Source organism: Enoplosus armatus, chromosome 6 (assembly GCF_043641665.1).
Source record: "Enoplosus armatus isolate fEnoArm2 chromosome 6, fEnoArm2.hap1, whole genome shotgun sequence".
NCBI classification, from domain to species: domain Eukaryota; kingdom Metazoa; phylum Chordata; class Actinopteri; order Centrarchiformes; family Enoplosidae; genus Enoplosus; species Enoplosus armatus.
Window position 1 is genome coordinate 15,941,937 of NC_092185.1, and position 18,037 is coordinate 15,959,973.

The window sequence follows — 18,037 nt, forward strand, 5'->3', positions numbered from 1 at the left end:
ATCAGAAGCCAAAGCTAACTCTTGCTGCATTGGGGGGGGGGGGGCAGGTTTAAGTGGTTCAACCTAGCTTATGGAGGACTCTTTTTCTTCCGTCCCTGAAAAAAAGGAGATGGTTTGTAGAGTGCTTCTCCTGGTTATTCCTCCACAACCCTCAGTACATGTCTCTGTAGATTTCCTGCAGGAGTGGGTGCAGTGAGGTGTCCTCTGTCTTTTTGATCTCCTGCACCAGCTGTGCATGCTCGGTGACTAGCTGCCGGAGGTCAGCCAGTTTCTGCAGCAGCTTAGGGAAGAGGAAATTGTCGTCGGGGTGATTGGCCAGCAGATGGAGCTGCAGCACCTGCACAATGCTCTCCTGCATTCCCTCGATGTGCGCCACATTCACCAGGCCAGGTCGGTCTAATCACAGAAGAGCAAAAATAAACTTTAATCATAGCCTCCTGTTGGAATAAAAAATATTCAATAGGAAGGTAGTACCGGAGTACCTCCACAATTTCTGCAATTTGTGTAATAAGGAAGCATTTGTTTTGAGATAGAGTAAAAAGAGTAAGAATTTATTCATATTTTTCCTGCATCCTCACCTCCACAGCAGATGATAGCAGCCACAAACAGAGCCAGGTCACTGTCATCCAGCTCCAGCCCGTTAAACTTCATTGCAAACTGGAACTTTGGCTCCATCATATCACTGAACGGCCGCCGCAGGCTCTTGAGGAATTCCCGGGTGATGAAGCCTGAGCCATACGCTACAAGAAGCCCATCCTTGTTCATACTGGAGGCAAGCATGGCGAAGAGGGCCTCGTACACGCCATATTTCAAAAGAGTCACCTGATCGTTCAGGTCCAGGCTTGAGAACCCGGGGACGGACTTTGCAAATTCTGTGAGTTCGGTGACGGTTTCCACCGACGTGCACTGGCAGCAGTGGAAAATCCGAACTTCTGCCTCTCTGTCCTTCAGCGTTCCCGCTGAGCCGACCATCTTTGCCACCAGTGTCTGCTCTGCCAGCTGGAGGGTCTCCATGTCATGGATGACGAAAGGCTGTGGACAGTGGAGAATGACAAACTCTTATGAGCCATGCGTAAAGTATGATTAAAAATGGGTTTCCAATGAAATTGCAACACAGTCAGTACAGTGTGTACTGTGATTTTGGGCTACATAAATAAACCCGGCCTGACTATATAAATATGGAAAAAGCTGAATCAGCAAACCTCTCTTAATGAAAACCTCTAGTGACTGTGGTGTTTACCCATAACCTTTCCTGAAAGGAGAGGCTAAGCCCAGAGCCCTTATTGGCACTTGAATGTTTCCATAATTACATAATTACGCTCCTTGACCCTACCTCTTTATAATTATGGATATCACTCTTAACACTTAACAGAGGTTTGAGGTACAATTAATTTCTCTAGAAATATAAGCACAGTTAATGTTGAAAGTAAAGCAGTATCAGAGCAAAGAGGGCTTTCACCAGCGCAAACTCAAAATGTCTAAAATAAGAAGGGAATTCATTTGAAACAATGTTGACAAATACTACTATAATAAAACGATGTATACACAATCCCAATAATGTCGCTAGTGGTGCACAGGTATGTTAAGGCAAGGAAGTATGTAAGTTCATGCTAGCAGTGACTGATTCTATCTAATAGGTGTTTTTGGCTGTGTCACTACTCACACAGGGGACAAGTTACAACATCTGATGAGCAGCTACACCTGCTGCTGCACATGATATCAGAGCTCTGACTCATGAATGCTGTGCTAAATGTGGGATAGAGTAGTGGGGGAAGGTATGCGGGACATGACACAGAGCGGTTCAATTTTGTGGTACTTCTACGTCAACACAATACTTGATCATCAGATAACTTGTAACAGATCATTTACAATAAGTAAAACGTTGATATAACAAACATAATGTATTTCTGAACAAGTTGCATGTTGAATCGTATAATGCTACAATCTAAATTTAGTTCTTGAAATAATAATCTCAGTTTCAGAATGTATAAAGTAAATAACTTCAGTTTTTCTAACGGATAAACGTTTCCTCTTTTTTGGGCTCACTGCCTGAATTGATGCTATGTGATCCTGCAGAAGCAAAGAAGTCAAAATCATCTTATTGTCGCCATAACCTCAGAGGAGACCTTGGTACTTCAGTGCATAGAGAAAGATACAAAGCCCACAGCCCTTGTTGACTTAAATTTCCATGATGGCATAATTACTCTCCTTGACCCTGCAGCTACACCTTTATGGATGCTCAAATGGGGTTTGTAGGCCATTTTTTTCTATAAATATTAATACAGTTTATACTAAAAGCAGAGCCAGGGGTGCTACACTGACAGCACTACACTTTACCTAACTGTTACAACACATTTGGGAAAAAAGTGGAGCCATTTATTATGATGTTGTACATGCTCCAGAAGCTGTCTGATGAACAATAAGTCTCCACAAGACTACAGCACTTTGACAAGCTTTCAAGAGAGCTACAGGTAGCTAAAAGAAATAAGACAAGAGTCTACAGCCATGTGAGACTGTACAATGCTAACATGGTAATCTTCAGCAGGTATAATGTTTACCATGTTCACCATCTTTGTGTAGCATATTAGCATGCTAACATTTGCTAAGCACAGCTGTTGCTGACGGGAATGTCTTTAGTTTTGTATGTATTTGGTCATAAACCAAAGCATTAGACATGTTAGACATAATTTTGATGATGATGATGGCAGTTGATGATAAGATCACCAAAGCAGGCTTCATCTTCTGGGGGGCGTGAATTTCTCTACAAAAGATCATGGCAATCCGTCTGATGGTTGTAGAGATATTTCAGACCAACGTAGTGGACCAACCAAATGGCAGACAGACCAACATCGTCATCCCGAGAGCCACACTGCTAGCATGGCTAAAAATAAGAACAATGCATAGCCTTCCTCAGTTATGATTTGCTATGCTGAACTTTGTCATAGAACTCAATAATTAGAATAGCTATTGACAGAATAATCAAGAATACAATTATAATAGTTAGTTACAGCTCACAAATTCCCAGGTAATATATCTCAGAATAAAAAAATAAATCTCAGAAATCTCTAGAATATTTCAGTAAAGTCTGAAAATACTGCAAGATGCACCAACATTAGAAGGGCGTTCTTTCATGCTCTAAAATCAAGAGTGGATCAAACAATATGTGCATTTTCAACCGACTGCTTTCCAATGGCTGCAAACCCCAGAGACTCCCTCTGGACTCTAAATGGACACTTGTCCTTCTCGGAGCTTTGATCTCCAGAAGCAGTGGGGGAGGTCTGTGTTTGAACATTCATGTGCACTTGGACTGACCTGTCCCTCTTGACCTATTTCACACCTACACACATCCATCCATGGAATTCACAACAACTCAGGGCTGCAGTCCCTGACCCTCCCCTTGATGACCTCTCTTTTCTGATGAAAAGAAAATGAAAGAATCGAGGCTGCGAGGGAATGTTTTTCTTTGAGACTGGGGATGGATGATGAAAAGTGCGCAGGCATGGAGGGAAACAGACGGCGGAGCGAGAAGTGATGGGCTCATACACTGGCTCTTTTTAAAATTTCGGTGCAAACAGATGTTTCCTTGTCCAGCATGTGTGTTGCATGACTGATTGAGCAAGTTATTTCTGTCATTGGCTGGCGGCACATAATCTCCGAGGTACTGGCTGCCAGGTCATATTGAGACATTAGTTTGATTGCAAATTTTGAATGTGCTCAGAATGACGTATATGTCACTCCAATGGGGAAGAAATAAATTAAAAGTTGCAAGACAACATGACCTTGACCTGTGTGGAAATACTGGTAATGAGAAGAGCCATGAACAGGCAATCCAGACACACACATACACACACACACAAGCAACACCTTTCACTCACCAACCCACTACTCTTAATCAACGTACAGGGGTGCTGGTCTTGCCGGTTAGAATGGTTCGAGCCTTGGCCTTGTTCATGTTGAAGTTCTTGAGGTAGGCCTCATAAATCTGTCTGGCCAGCGTCTTCTGGTCGGCTAGCTGGGGGTCTTCCACCTCCTTGTCCCCCGTTACCATCTCCGCCTTCAGCTTTAGCTTCTCTGACTGGGGCATCCGACCGAAACGGATGGCTATAAAGAGCAAAGCAGACAGAAAGTCAGACTAAGATTGTTAAATTACATATTATAATATTATAAACAGCAACAGCCCATTCAATAAAACACAGAGAAATCTACTGTATAAGAACAAAGAGAGGACTCAAAGTCCTTTAAAACAAACCCAGTTTTGAAAAATGTAAAATAGCTTGAGCTCCACAAAGCCACAGTAATTACTTATTCAAGATGCTGACATCTGGAGGAATCATTTTCAAAATCTCTACAAAGATACCCCACTAAGTAAAATGAATCCAAGTCAACATATCAGCAGAGAAGAAAAAACATTGAATGTATCCAAAGAAATATGAAATCTGTACAAATAAAGCTTGTGGAGCAGTAGCAATGAAATGTTCAAAAATAGCACCACTGAAAACATAGAAAGCAGCGCTCAGGCTATTCAACATCTTGCTGTGCTCACTGTTTTCCTGACATCTGGTGCCAAAGCCTCATTTCTCCCAATCTATGGATATGAGGATCTGGTATTCTAAACAACAGAATCTTACATTTCCTCGAAAAACATAATGTCATAATCATAAAAGGTCTAACTGGCTCTACACCTGAACACCTGACCTGATACCAAGTTAAAAGAATGTACCAAAGAAAAAAAGAAAAAAGATTGAACATTTTACTGACTTGAGACTTGACTCGGCATGCTGTACTCCATCAAAGACTTGATGTCCACAAAGATGTCCACCAGTGATGCTACTTGAGTCTGGCCTTTCTCAATATAAATTAATTACCATTACAGCTGAACCAAAGTGCAGCCCCGGGCCATTATTTCAAAGTCAGAGAAGTTAAATTCTACATTTATAAATTCATTATATTTATGTATTATTTGTCTATAAAAAAAGACTGCAGCAACTAGATATGCAAACACCACAGTTCTAGTACTTGACACACACTAAAGTGAAGTGAAAACAATCTTCCAAAGAGTCCAAGAGGTCAGGAACCTTACTACTTTAAAAGACAAAAGCATCACCTATGTCTACTTCAGTGTTACAGATGCAAGCAGTCTGTCAAGTCCCTGGCAGTGAATGCAAATAAAATTAGTTCCCACAGTCCTCTGTACAATAAACACTTTATGAGCAATGGCTGAGCCAGGTGGTGGCCCAGGTGATGCAATAGACAGCTCAGCCTGACTGAGTGTTCATGTTTATGGCTGTTTTGGTTTTGTATTACATTTGACAGGCTGTATGATCAACAAATGATAAATATCAGGCCCTGTATTACGCTACGATAATCTCTTGTGCCAAATTTGAAGAAATTCCCTCAAGGCGTTCCTGAGATATCGTGTTCACAAGAATGGGATGGACGTATGGATGGCCAGCAGGGTAACCTGGCCACAGCTATCAAGGCATAAAAAAGGTAAAAGGACTTTCCTTTTGACGCATTACAGCAATAGAAAATGATGGATGAACATAACAGGTTATAGGAAGTGGACATCAGTCCATAAGTGTGCTTCATCACTATACAAGAGTTGTTTTTCTACGAGAGGATACTGGCATCGCTCAGACGGCCTGATCCCATTTGACTAATGAGATTAGAGGTGAACTGTTTTTAACCCCTCCTCACCAATTTCAATGGGCACAATCTGATGCACACAAACACACACTGGCCTCCGACAGCCCAACATCCAGCTGCACATAGCGCCTGCATTTACAAGACTATAAAAGCATAAAATGAAATCTGATTTCTTTTCCAACGAGCCACCCACTGCTGAAACAAATCCAGGCCAACTGAGCAGGACTGAGCAGGGACGAGATACGGAGATAGCAGACAGCACGAGGGCCCATTAGATTACTTCTCACAAAGAGGATGGATCATCTGAAGCTGGTAAAGCTGCAGAGCAGGCGCATGGGCAGGAGCCAAGTCTAATTAACATGAGAGGAAGTGCGTGATGTTAAGCCGAGCATAAGTCCATTTCCTAAGAGCTGGTGTGAGTGGATGAGTCTGGGGGGCTAAAGGTGGGAGGGGGACAGTCTGTCATTCCATTAAATCACGGCTGATTTGGGGAAGAAGATTCCAGCCATTAAACACCTCCTTCAACACAGTAAGACTTCCATTGCTTAGGATCTGTTATTTTCTCACAAACCACCAAAACATTAAATTATGTGTTTATTATAGTGCAACCTGTCAGTACATGAGATCTGAGGTATTATTAAGTTGTTTAAAAAAAATCATTTAGTTGCAACCTCTCTACGGTGCACATTAAAATAAAAGATCTTACTGAACTCAACAATAAATGTATATTTCGTTATACTGAGACTCAGTTATGCATTTTTGTTATGATTGCCTTTCATCAACTGAGTTTTGGACAGATATCTAGGATTTTATGGTGAAATAAATAAAACAGAGCATGCTGTTATAATTCATATATTATAACAAAAACTGAATGTGAACGTAACTCACTGTACTTTATCAGAATCAGAATCAGAAATACTTTATTGATCCCTGGGGGGAAATTACACATAATTACTGTGAACCACACGACAGTAAATTTCCCACATTCCAAACAAAGTCTCCCCCTCCCTGTTGATGTCCGAATGTCTGTCGATACATTTCAATTTAAAGAAGTTAAAACTGCTGAACCGTAGTAACCATAGTAGCAACGTCCAGTATCTTCAGATTTAACTGTGAAATCAATTGGTGGTCGATACAAACGGAGGGACAAAGCTCCAAAATTAGTAGTACTGTAGACTCTTAGACCACCAGACCTCAAAAGATCGGGTTGCACTGGTCTCAAATCTCCTTCCTCCCCCTCTACGGTTACATTTAGACCTATGAAACTCAATACACATATACCCTAAGAGGAAATGCAGCTGACAGAAATACTACTAGTGCTGAGCTTTAAGGTCCTACTGTATCATGATCAAAATCTGGGCTAGGCCTTAAGGAAGCCTCTTAAGTCAATAACCCCATGTGACAATATAAAGACGCTCAGTTCAGCCTCTGCATCCACAAGTTCACTGCCATTAGTATGGAATATCTGCAAAGTGTGCAAAGTCTCTATGTAAACCCACCGATTGCAATGACCTTTTCGATCCTTCTACTAAAAATACACTGACAGACCAGAAAGAACAAGCACCTCCACGCCTGCACAAACACACATACACACACGTCATCTCCAAAATCGGTTTCAGTTTTTTTCTAACCAGGACATTGACTTTGGCCAAGGGTCAGCGTGCCATGTTGTATGTTTACACAGAGTAAACAACATTCACCAGAATCTCATACTTTAACCTCAATATTCCTGTATTCCAAACAAAGATAAGCAGCGTTGAGGTGAAAATCTGATGTGAGGCTTTTAAGAAAGACAGTATTGTGTTTAGGGTGTTTATAGATGTTGCATCATCGGCTGGATTGTAAACAATGATGAGACTTCATATCGAGAGGAAATCAACAATCTGGTGCACAGAGAACGCCCTACTGCTCAACGTCAGCAAAGCCAAGGAGCTGAGGTGGAGCAGGTGAACAGTTTCAGGTTCCTGGGAATCAGCATCACAAAGAACCTGTCATGATCATCTCACATCTCCACCCTGGTTAGGAAAGCTCAGAAACAGCTGTACTTCATAAGGAAACTTAAAAGAGCAAAATTCCCGTGCCAAGCTCTTGTCAACTTTTACAGAGGAGCAATAGAAAGCATACTGACAGGAAACTTTACAAACTGGCGTACCACCAGGCTCCAGAGCAGCGCCTTTCCTTTTAAATTCATCCCCATCTCTCCATCAAAATTAATAGTTATGTTTTGCTGTGTTGTTTGTGTGTGCGTAGCATAAAGGGACTACAAATGTAAATTTACAAATGTAAAAGCTATACAACCTTGTTGTAAAATGACCATTAAAATGAACCCTTGAACCTTTTAATCCCTTGAACCTTGAATGTGCAGGTATTTTCTCTGTGACAGTCAAGACTGAAACCCACAGTATGTGATTAAAGTCTTAATTTTCCAAGAAAATTTGACGAGCAAATTAACGACTTTATTCTCTTGATATTATTTTTCTCACAAAATTACAACTTTTTCATAAAATATTACAAATGTATTTTTGAAATCTTCCATTTTTACAAATGAAAACAAATGTAGGAGTAGAAATTATTGCTGTAAAACAGTGCAGGATTTCTTCCAGCGACAAAAATATTTATTAATTAGTATATAATTATCTTTTTTTTCAGATCTATCCGTGCAGAAAAGCAGACTTTTATTGTGCTCCATAGGTTTTCTGCTGGTTGGAAATCACATAATCAGGTGGATAGACTCACTTGGTCCTGGGATCTCCCTTCTTGTTTACATATCTGCACAAAAAAGGGTTGAGTGGGTTCATTGTGATTCAATATGACCCCAACACTGCAATGGCTGCAGCATGCACAGGCACAGATACACCACTTACTGCACATGAATGAGTTGCAGATCTAAGCGGTTTACATGGGTTAATTTTGAGGTCTAATAGCTGGGATTAGTCTTCAGTTGGTGACTTGCCTTAACATGTCATCTTAACAACTGCGGTGTTAAATTGCTTATTGGTGCTAATTGTGTGTATGAGCCTGTTCAGTCTTTCTTGGCATCTGCACAACTGTGGTGCTCTGGTAAGTACTGAGTACTTACAACTAACAAGAACCATGCATATGCGTATGTGTGGCCCGCTCTGTAGGACTCACCGTTGTGGGACATGCCCACCGACAGGCACTTCTGGAAGCGGCAGTATTGGCACTTGTTGCGGTTTTTCTTTTGGATCTTGCAGCGGCGCTCACACTTGTCATACTCCAGCTTCAGACGGATGGTCCGCCGAAAGAAACCCTGGAAGAATTAAGTGAAAAAACATGGTAAAAAACAGTTAAAATGTAAATACTGCAGAAGAAAAAAATTAATTATTATTATTTTGATTATAATTATTTGACATGAACACCATAGACCAGATTCAGTCAGGCAGCACATGAAACAAATGAAACAATACCTGACATATAACTTAGACTAGTAAATTACCTTTCAATAAACTCCGCTGTTATGAAACCAGTTTCAGTATCCAGAAATAAACTATTAACCAAATCTTTATGAAGAAAGAAGCCATTAGACAGTCATTTATTCCCACATGAATGGTGCCTGACAATATCAGACATATAGTTTCACCATCAATTTCTCTTCACTTTCACAATCTTGACAAAAAGAAACTTTTTAACTTTGGCGAGGAACAGTTACCGATGTAACAGATGTACCAAGTGGCATGTTTGTGGTTGGCTGGAGGGTAAAAATGGCCTGGGGAATTGCTTAATAACATATTTAGCCATATTTAATAGCAAACTGCAATTTTATCCAAAACTGTCACCCAGTGTGCCAAAATACATACAGACACCCACACAGTAAGACAGACACACAAACAATCATACAATACAAGATTACACAGGCACACTACAACCACGTGATCACATGTTAAGTAACTCTGACTGACTCTCACCCACTAACCTCCAACCTCACGTGCACACACACATACACACATAAAACAAGGCTGACGTGAAGCCCAGACAGAATTGAAGTACAGGCCAAATGGGTTTCGTGCCGACGCTGCTTGTGTCCACTGTTATAAAGGATCAGTGAACTGACATGACACTGGTCAGCCTCCTCCTATTACTGATCCATGACTAAACAACAGGACACAAAGGATGCAGAGGGTGCGTATGTGTATGAGTGTGTGCATGTGAAGTTGTTTTATACAAGAATGTTTTTATGAAATATTTTATAAATAACTTTAACCTCATTGTGGCTTATTTAGTCATGAGTATTTCATGTTGTAGAGAAATAACCAATGTTCAGGGTGCTTGAAAGGATTGTGCCAATAATCATCATTTTCCCCGTTACTTTCCACTTTCCACTGCGCACAAACCCAAACACCTGGTAAGTACAGGGGGTCATCATATGGTCATGTGATATTTTAGGAGTTGCAGACAACCATTGAACACATTACAAATATTTACAGGCACACAGCTGAGGTCTCAAAAGGACACAGCATTGGGGCATCTGCAAAATCCTGGCTAAGGAAGGCTGCTTTGGGGTGCCATCGTGGTCTAGATGTTAAGACGCATACCATCAACTTCCCTGGTTCCTTTCCCAGTGGGTGACCTATGTTGCACTTCCCCTCTCTGTCTCCCCTCGTTTCCTGTCACCTCACTGCTATCAACCTTTGAATAAAGGCTTTCAAAAAACGTAAAATGAACGCGGCAGCAATTCTTTCCTTGCTGGCCCATTATGACAGACTTCATCGAGAAATGCTGACTTCATCTGGTCCAGCTAATGTTGAAAGTAGGGGCTTCACCATTACCTTCAGGCACTTACATAGGTCACTTCTGATAGATGCACTTTAATGACTCCCTCCTAAAGGTAGATGTTAAGCTGAACAATTTCACCTTGACTTTTGTGATAAGCTGCTGTTTTACACTTTTACAGCCGTACGACTTCACAGCACAGGTCACATAACTTTGACTCGTGTGGTGTGGATACTATGTGTATTGATGCCAGTGTCGTCCAGTGTGGATACTATGTGTATTGACGCACAATCACACACATATAGTACATCCACTATTGCATGAACACCAAGACATAATCCTTCTCCCATTGCACTGCAGAGTCACACTTCAGTGAACTGCTGCTCTAATGCAAAGGTTTATGTAACAGCATGTTGGCATGATGGAGTTACTGGGTTTATGTATCACTTCCTGGCATTCATACTCCCACTGGATTCACAGTGTGGAGGTGTAGAAAAGTCTCTTGCTTCAGTTTTTTTCCTTTCAGTGATAAAAAATAGAATATACAAAAGAATACAGAATACTGACATACCAACATAGGCTCAAAAACACATGCATACACTCCTCGAGTCATTATCTTTGTCCTTCAGTGCTTCTTAAAAAACAGCCTTGGGTTGTTCTGCAACATGACTGGTAAACAATTAACTAAAAGATTATTGTGCGACCACGTGTGAAGGCCGAGCCTGGTATTTCTGATGCTTTTAGGAGTTATCATTAGTCACAAGACACACTGCCTCTGGATTTCTGGCCTGCCAAGCCCTACTTTCTTCAGTGTTTTAATTCCAAATATAGGATTTATTGTTTTGAAGTTGGATAATGTGTAGTCAGAAAGCTGCTTGTAATTCTTGGCTTGTCTGTGCTTGAGTGAGTGTGGATGAATTTGGGAGGAGGCGACGGATGGATATTGACAGACATATTGACAGAAGCAGAGAAAGCAGTAGTAAGTAGAACACAGTGTAGGGTGAGAAGATGAGGGACCAGTTAAGGCAGAGGCATGTGTGATAATTTGGCCACAGATTCAGTTCTTACAATGATGTCCTTCAACAAAAGTATGTCCATTAACGAGACCTACCTGCTCAGTCACTAATCCTCACATTGGTCTAGTCTTCACCAACATGAAATCTAAAGATAGAACCACTTGTTTGACTGTATAATTCATGTGTGTAATCTCCGTCTCACCTTGCAGCCCTCGCAGGCGTGGACTCCATAGTGGTAGCCCGAGGCGCGGTCAGCACAAACTCGACACTCAAGGTTGAGCGACGAGGAGGAAGATGAGAAGTCCTCCTGGCCCGCTGCCATCCCGTAAACAACCGACGACGGGCTGGATGCTGGTGTCAGGGCATCTACAAAACACAAGCACATGTTTGATTAAAGGTGACATTGCACTATTGCGCCTGACTAATACACACATCTTAAGGCAACAACTACACTGATAGCCAATGAAAGAATAAATGTGGTGATATTGTAAAAGAATGTCAACAACTCCCATGAAAAGACCAAAACCAGCAATTGATCCTACAAACATTATATATAATAAGAAATATGTTCTCTTGTAAACTATCAAAAACACATCAATGAGCCCCACCATTGCACTCGGAGACATGCTCGAGACTGTCCGAAAGCGTACCCTGTTGTCCCTCTCTATGGCAACTCTTTTGCCTTCAGATGTGATTGGATGACACTTTGTACGAACTAGTTAATTTCAAATGTACAAATTTGCAACTACATCTGCCTTAACGAATGCATCTCTACTGTGAAGTCTCATCTCCCTCTGGCAAAGAACTAGTGGAATTTAAGCACAGTTTGACCTCTTTGCCCCATCAAAGACAGTCTGTTCCATCACAGCAACTATTTATTCAGAGATATTAGCATGCCGTCTGTGGCATAACAGCATTGGAGTAGTATTACTGATCTTAGTCATGGATGAGAGGTCATGGGGCTTGACATAGGCTGTCAACAGTTTTCTATTTCCACCTTGTGAAGTGAACATGGTTGGTAGAACTTGTTTGGTACACAAATAGCAAAGATGAAATAGTACAAAACAGTGGCACTAAGTCAAGCCACATGAGTTGGTCGAGAGACGCCAGAACAGGGATAAGCAGCATTTGGCAGCGGACCTGAAGCTGTGGTCCTGCCTTGTGCAAGTGCACATGTTTCAACTGAGTGTGGACAAGAAAAGCATGTTAGTGTTTCCTCTGCTCCTGTCTCTCACTGTTAGCACTCCCAAACATCCATAAATCCTAAACACCCTCTCGCTGACTTTTCCATGACATCATCAAATGTTTCCGTGATGCCTTCTCCACATACCTTCCTCTCTTTTCCCCTTTCCTTCCTTCTCCCTCACTCACACCCCCTATTCTTCCATTAAACGTTCATCATTCTTCACTTGTTGCATAATTCGGTAGTAGCATAAATTCCCCAGATGTCCATGTTACTTCTTTTCTCAGGAGGAAACACAGCAGCAAAATGAATGTTTCCTGAGAGGAGGTGCACGGTGGCTGAGGAATGTGTGAATTCCTCATTGGACATGGGGCGAGGAGAAAGGCTGGTGGAGGACAGAGAGGTAAAACAAGGGAGTACAGAAAATAAGAGGTAGATAAGGTGAGAGAGAAAAGAAGAAATAAGCTGGAAATATGGAAGGAATTGGTGGGAAATGGGCAGGAAAATCCAAGAACGCACTCAGTAAATCACTCAGTAAGAACAAGCCAGTTAAGATCAAAGGACTATAATAAGTACAGAAAAGACTGTCAAAGGATTGAAGCACAGTTTTGTTGTAGGTTAAGTCAAGAGGTTAAATTAGCCAAAGTGTATGTCCTCTCTGGACAACATTCAGTTGTAGCAAATTAGGGATTAGGGGGCTAAACTGAGGGACCTCTGCTCTGACAACAACAACAACAACAACAACAACAGCAAGGAGATTACACTGAGCTGCTGGGGACACTTTGAAACTGTGGAATGATAGTGTGGGAGCAAACCCCACATTGTCATCTCACCATATTATTAATAATCTAAAGAGATCATTTCAGTTCACCTAGAACAGTGGAACCTTCAGAGCCATTGCTGGAGGACTGGTATTCGGGGACATCAAAAGAGCTGAGGGCATCGTTGTCGATGGACTGAGAGATGTCCTGGAGCTCCTCCATGCCGCCCATGAAGTCGCCATCGGTGCACAGAGGGCTGCCCAGCACCGAGTCCTCCAAGGGCGAAGGGGGATGGTAGTGGCTCTCCATGTCGACCATCACGGTGGAGGAGCGGGCTGCTGGCACTCTCACACATCAGACTGGAGACAGAGGACAGGGGGAGGGTGGAAAAAAGACAAAGAGGTCAAAGAGGTGATATGGAAACACAGAGAGAGTCTGGATCAAAATGGTGGACCGACCGACCAACACTGCCATCCATAAAGCCACGCTGCTAGCATGGCTAAAAACCGATAACATCATCATCAACATGAACACCAGAGTAATACTGCATTATCTTTCAGTGCACACTATTCAACACAACACTGGCTAACACATTTAGGCCTAATGAGTAGTGCTGATGCAACATGTGGCCATCCATGCTGACAGGTGCGGCACGTTGCTATAGTGGGTCAGCAGGCAGTGAGGGAGTGAAGGACATGGAGTATCTTATGACACAACACCGGCCACTCCACTCCTCTGACCTATTCACTCCAAATACAGTAACCTTATACTTACAAACCTCATACAGCTGTAGAAGGAGAAAGAGGACAGAGAGACAGAGAGTGCGACACAGAGACATGTGGAGGGATGAATGTAGGTCACTGGGCTGGCTTAGGCTGTGCTGTGGCAGGAAGGCTAGGTCTGGGTTGAGCTAGAAGAGACATGACAGACTGGCTTGTAGAGTAGATGGGTGACATTTTACTGAATTGCACAGTGGGGACTGTGAGGAGCTGTGAGATGCACGTGAAAGTGCATTAAGAAGTGGTCTTGTCTTGTTGGCTAAGCTTAAGACTGACAGAGGGAATGGACCTTAAATTGCATATTAGAATTGCATACATCTGCACGTAAACTAGGTCAATCTTAAGTAAGCCCTTCCCATCAGGCCCCGCTAAGAACATCAAATGAGGGGGGAGGTGGGCGGTGGGGGTGAGGGTGACTATACGGCTTTAAGACAGCAGCTGCTGGTTGTTCTCGGCCATTCCACACCTTCGCACCTACGCGTCCGCCTTTAGTTTAACCTTAACTTGCCCCGTACTGTACAATGTACTTTGGGCTGTTTGAGAAGAGAGACTGACTGCATGCTCAACATGTTTATGCCCTCAGTGCTCCCTGTGAGTCTATTTAAAAGATCTATTGACGGAAATGAATGGTATGCCACTGAAGCAGCAACTGAAAGTATAGATCATTTGCATAGAGATTCGGCTTGAGTGCGAATCTCTCTTTCAGTGATATCTTAACCCTTCAAGTAGGAGGAAAAAATGGAAGAACAGAAGGGTCCTTACTACATCCAGGGCTGGTGGGTGACTAGCAGCCAGCATGACCAAAAGCAGATAAGTGATATAACTGAAACTAACTAATAACTGAAAAAATATGTAATAACAACAGCAGCAAGACAACAAGACCAACCACATGCAACATGGATGGATGTGGCTATGGATGAGCAGTGAGCCAGCCTTTAAATTGTCTAATACAACTCAGCATTTTACTTAACTTTAGAATTAGTTTACATCAATCACTCTTGTCTGTTGCTCAGTTTATAGCTACCTTGATTGCAAATGGCAGAGGTGAAAAAAACACAGGCAGCCTATCTTTTAGGGCTGGAGCCACGAGGAAAGACAGCACAGCAAGTGATGAACATGGCAGCATTTTTAGTGAAATATTCAACTAAAAGAAAGTTCTGCATGAGTTTTCAGGTTCAATACAGGGTCATAAAGCAGAGAAAAATTGCAAGCATTGCAATGAACTACATTTTATCATCAAGACTCACAGCCCAGATGAACTAAACTGCATCTAATAGTAAAGACCCTGAAAATTCCCACCATTATAACCACTACTCTACATGAAAAGAAGGCTGGCATGTGAGGCGGGCCGCTTTACTGAGCTACGCTCTCTACAATATACTTGTAATTCTGAATGGAGGCAGTGTTAGCTCTGCTAGGATAAAGCAAACCTCTTTAGCATTCAGCCTCTAGCTCCTGGCCCTCAGGTCTTCCTTTAGAGGACATCCTGTTTCATACACTCACTTCACTCAGCACTGTCTCATTATAATACTGCTTCAAGGGGAAAAAAATAAAGAATCTTCTTGGCTACAGCTTGACTAACATCCATGCTGTCTGTTCAGATAATACTCCATTAACCTGGGCAAGTTAATATCTAGTGGTAACATGAGATACATTTGGGCCTACAGACTAATAAAAAACACAGTCCAGATATAGGTCAATCTGAAGGAGACTATAAATTGGGGCTGTGTAAACACACACCCACTGCATGCATGCCTTTCTATTTAAATAACATACATGACACAAGTCCTTTTCTGAACTCATGACCCCCTACAAGCAGCTATGAAGTGACCAAGCTAACCTTGTGTTGCCACCAACATACAACATGAGAATGTAAACACAGAGCCGCTTAGCTGCAGACCGCAGAGGTCTCGTGGATTGAGACAGAGAAAGACAGAGAGAGACACAGGGGGTGGAGAGGAATGTCAGTTAAGCTACATTACAGGGTCTTTATCGGCCATGAGCGAGACAGAGTGAGCAAGTGAGACGGAGAGCGAAAGAAAACAGTGGTTCCTACGGTAACAGCAAGCCTTTGTCCTTTAGGTCAAGACCTCTCTTGTGCTCACTCAACCAAGCCCGCTGAGGGCACTGCGCACACTGGGAAGAAGATGAGCAAGGTCATACGTATTTGTGTGGGTTAGGGTTGGGATTAGGGTCCAAAAGGGGAGGGGGGAGGTTACACTGACAAAAGACCACTAAACGAGAGCCACCGAGGTCGCCATGACGATGCCATGGCAATGCCGACACCCGGATCCCGCTTTGAAATCAGCAGCAGAAGGAGTGGGCGGCTGGCATGTGAAAACAGCTACAACCTCCTACCACTGGAATTCAATCTCTCATGAAATCAATAAATCCCATTATAGAATTCTGTATTAGCAATTCTGTACCAGTAATGACAGGGCCGGATGTATGAGTGGAACATAAATAATCCATACAGTCCGATGGATTTCTTCACAGTTGCTTGGCATGTTCACCCAGCCCCCCATGTTATACTCTTCCATCGCAGTGAAGACCCACATTAGACAGACAGACCATGAAGCTGCTAGTAAGCTCTGGCTGAGGCAGATAAACGTGACCCAGGCATGTATGCATGACAGCCTCCTTCACTCCCAACAGGAAAGGACATAAGAACAGCATGAAGTTAGTTTACACAGCCGTCTGAGATCTTCAAGAAAATGATCTACGGATCACCTACACCGCTGAGCTGACTGTCTCAGTAGTGATATCCATCACTCAAGAAGTAGTGTACTTAAAGGGGAACATGTTATCTGATCCCGTGGCATCTCTACATCCACAGAGATCCACAGGCTTCAGCTGATAACCGAAAGGTATAATCACACAGCCTCCACAACCAACTATTGTCTCTGGGGCATCCAATAATGCTCTATGCTTTCCATACCCATCAAGGGTAAGGACAACAAACAGCAAAGAGTGTGATGACAAGAAATCACAGGTAACACTGGCAGCAGGCAAGACATTAGAGGTGTGTATAGGCTTGTCTCGCCAACGATTACTGAAAACACTGTAGTCCTTCCAAGTACAGCACAACATACCTTGGCAATGAGAAGAGATAGAAGAGAGATAAATAGCTCATGTACTACTCTGTTGTGTTAGAATAAAATCAGTACTGCTACCAATCTATAAAATGTGTTTTCAAAGATTGTAAGTATAGTTTATAGAATATGAAAACCCAACAATAAGTCAACAAAACGCTACCGCCCTACCTTCCTCATCCAAAAACTTGAAGTCTTCCTTTGGTCCCTGACAACATGACATCCAGCTTTTTCCAAGAGTTTGTATGATCATTCAGTGTGTGTGTGTGTGTGTGTGCATGTGTTTGTGTGTGTGAGGGAGAGTGGACCACAGGTTAATGGTTAATCCACCCATCCTGTGGTCTGAGTGCTGACAGGCCTGTAGGAGAGAAGGGCCCCAGGGGGCATAACAGTGGTCTTAGAGCAGGAGTATGGGCTGATGGGGCAGTCCCGCCAGCTCCGCCTGTCCATTTGTTTGAAGAGTTCAGTTTATGAGCTCAGTCTGGACCGTGCCCGCAGTGTAAACACTCGAGTGAACCCTTATCACTCAGGGCTGATATGCTGGCCGGCTCGCTCTTATCGTTATGGAGATTGACCAAAGTACAGGACGGGAAGTGATTGACATTGGACTTTGGCTATAGTCTGTGACAGATGAGCCATATGGCAGCTAACAGTTCAATCATCATGTTATCAGGTCACTTACCTTGTCATTTCAGGGTCAATGACATGAAATTTCATCTGCTGTCCAAACTGCTGTGTTTGCGAATTTTAGCTCCATAATTATAAATTACGTATACTTTACATTTTTATGACTCATTTTAAATGCATGCTATGGAGGTTTACATTTTTG

At 42.5% G+C, this 18,037-nt stretch overlaps 1 protein-coding gene across 1 annotated transcript; it reads right to left on the minus strand.

Annotated features, from left to right (window-relative positions):
* Window positions 1-151: 151 nt before the first annotated feature.
* Window positions 152-13,658, minus strand: pparab (peroxisome proliferator-activated receptor alpha b). The gene is made up of 6 exons (XM_070907821.1): window positions 13,448-13,658; window positions 11,596-11,759; window positions 8,779-8,917; window positions 3,902-4,101; window positions 579-1,032; window positions 152-396 (listed from the first exon to the last, which is right to left on the minus strand). The coding sequence occupies exons 1-6, from the start codon at window positions 13,653-13,655 to the stop codon at window positions 152-154; spliced, it is 1,410 nt and encodes a 469-aa protein (XP_070763922.1). The 5' UTR covers window positions 13,656-13,658.
* Between the last annotated feature and the right edge of the window lie 4,379 nt (window positions 13,659-18,037).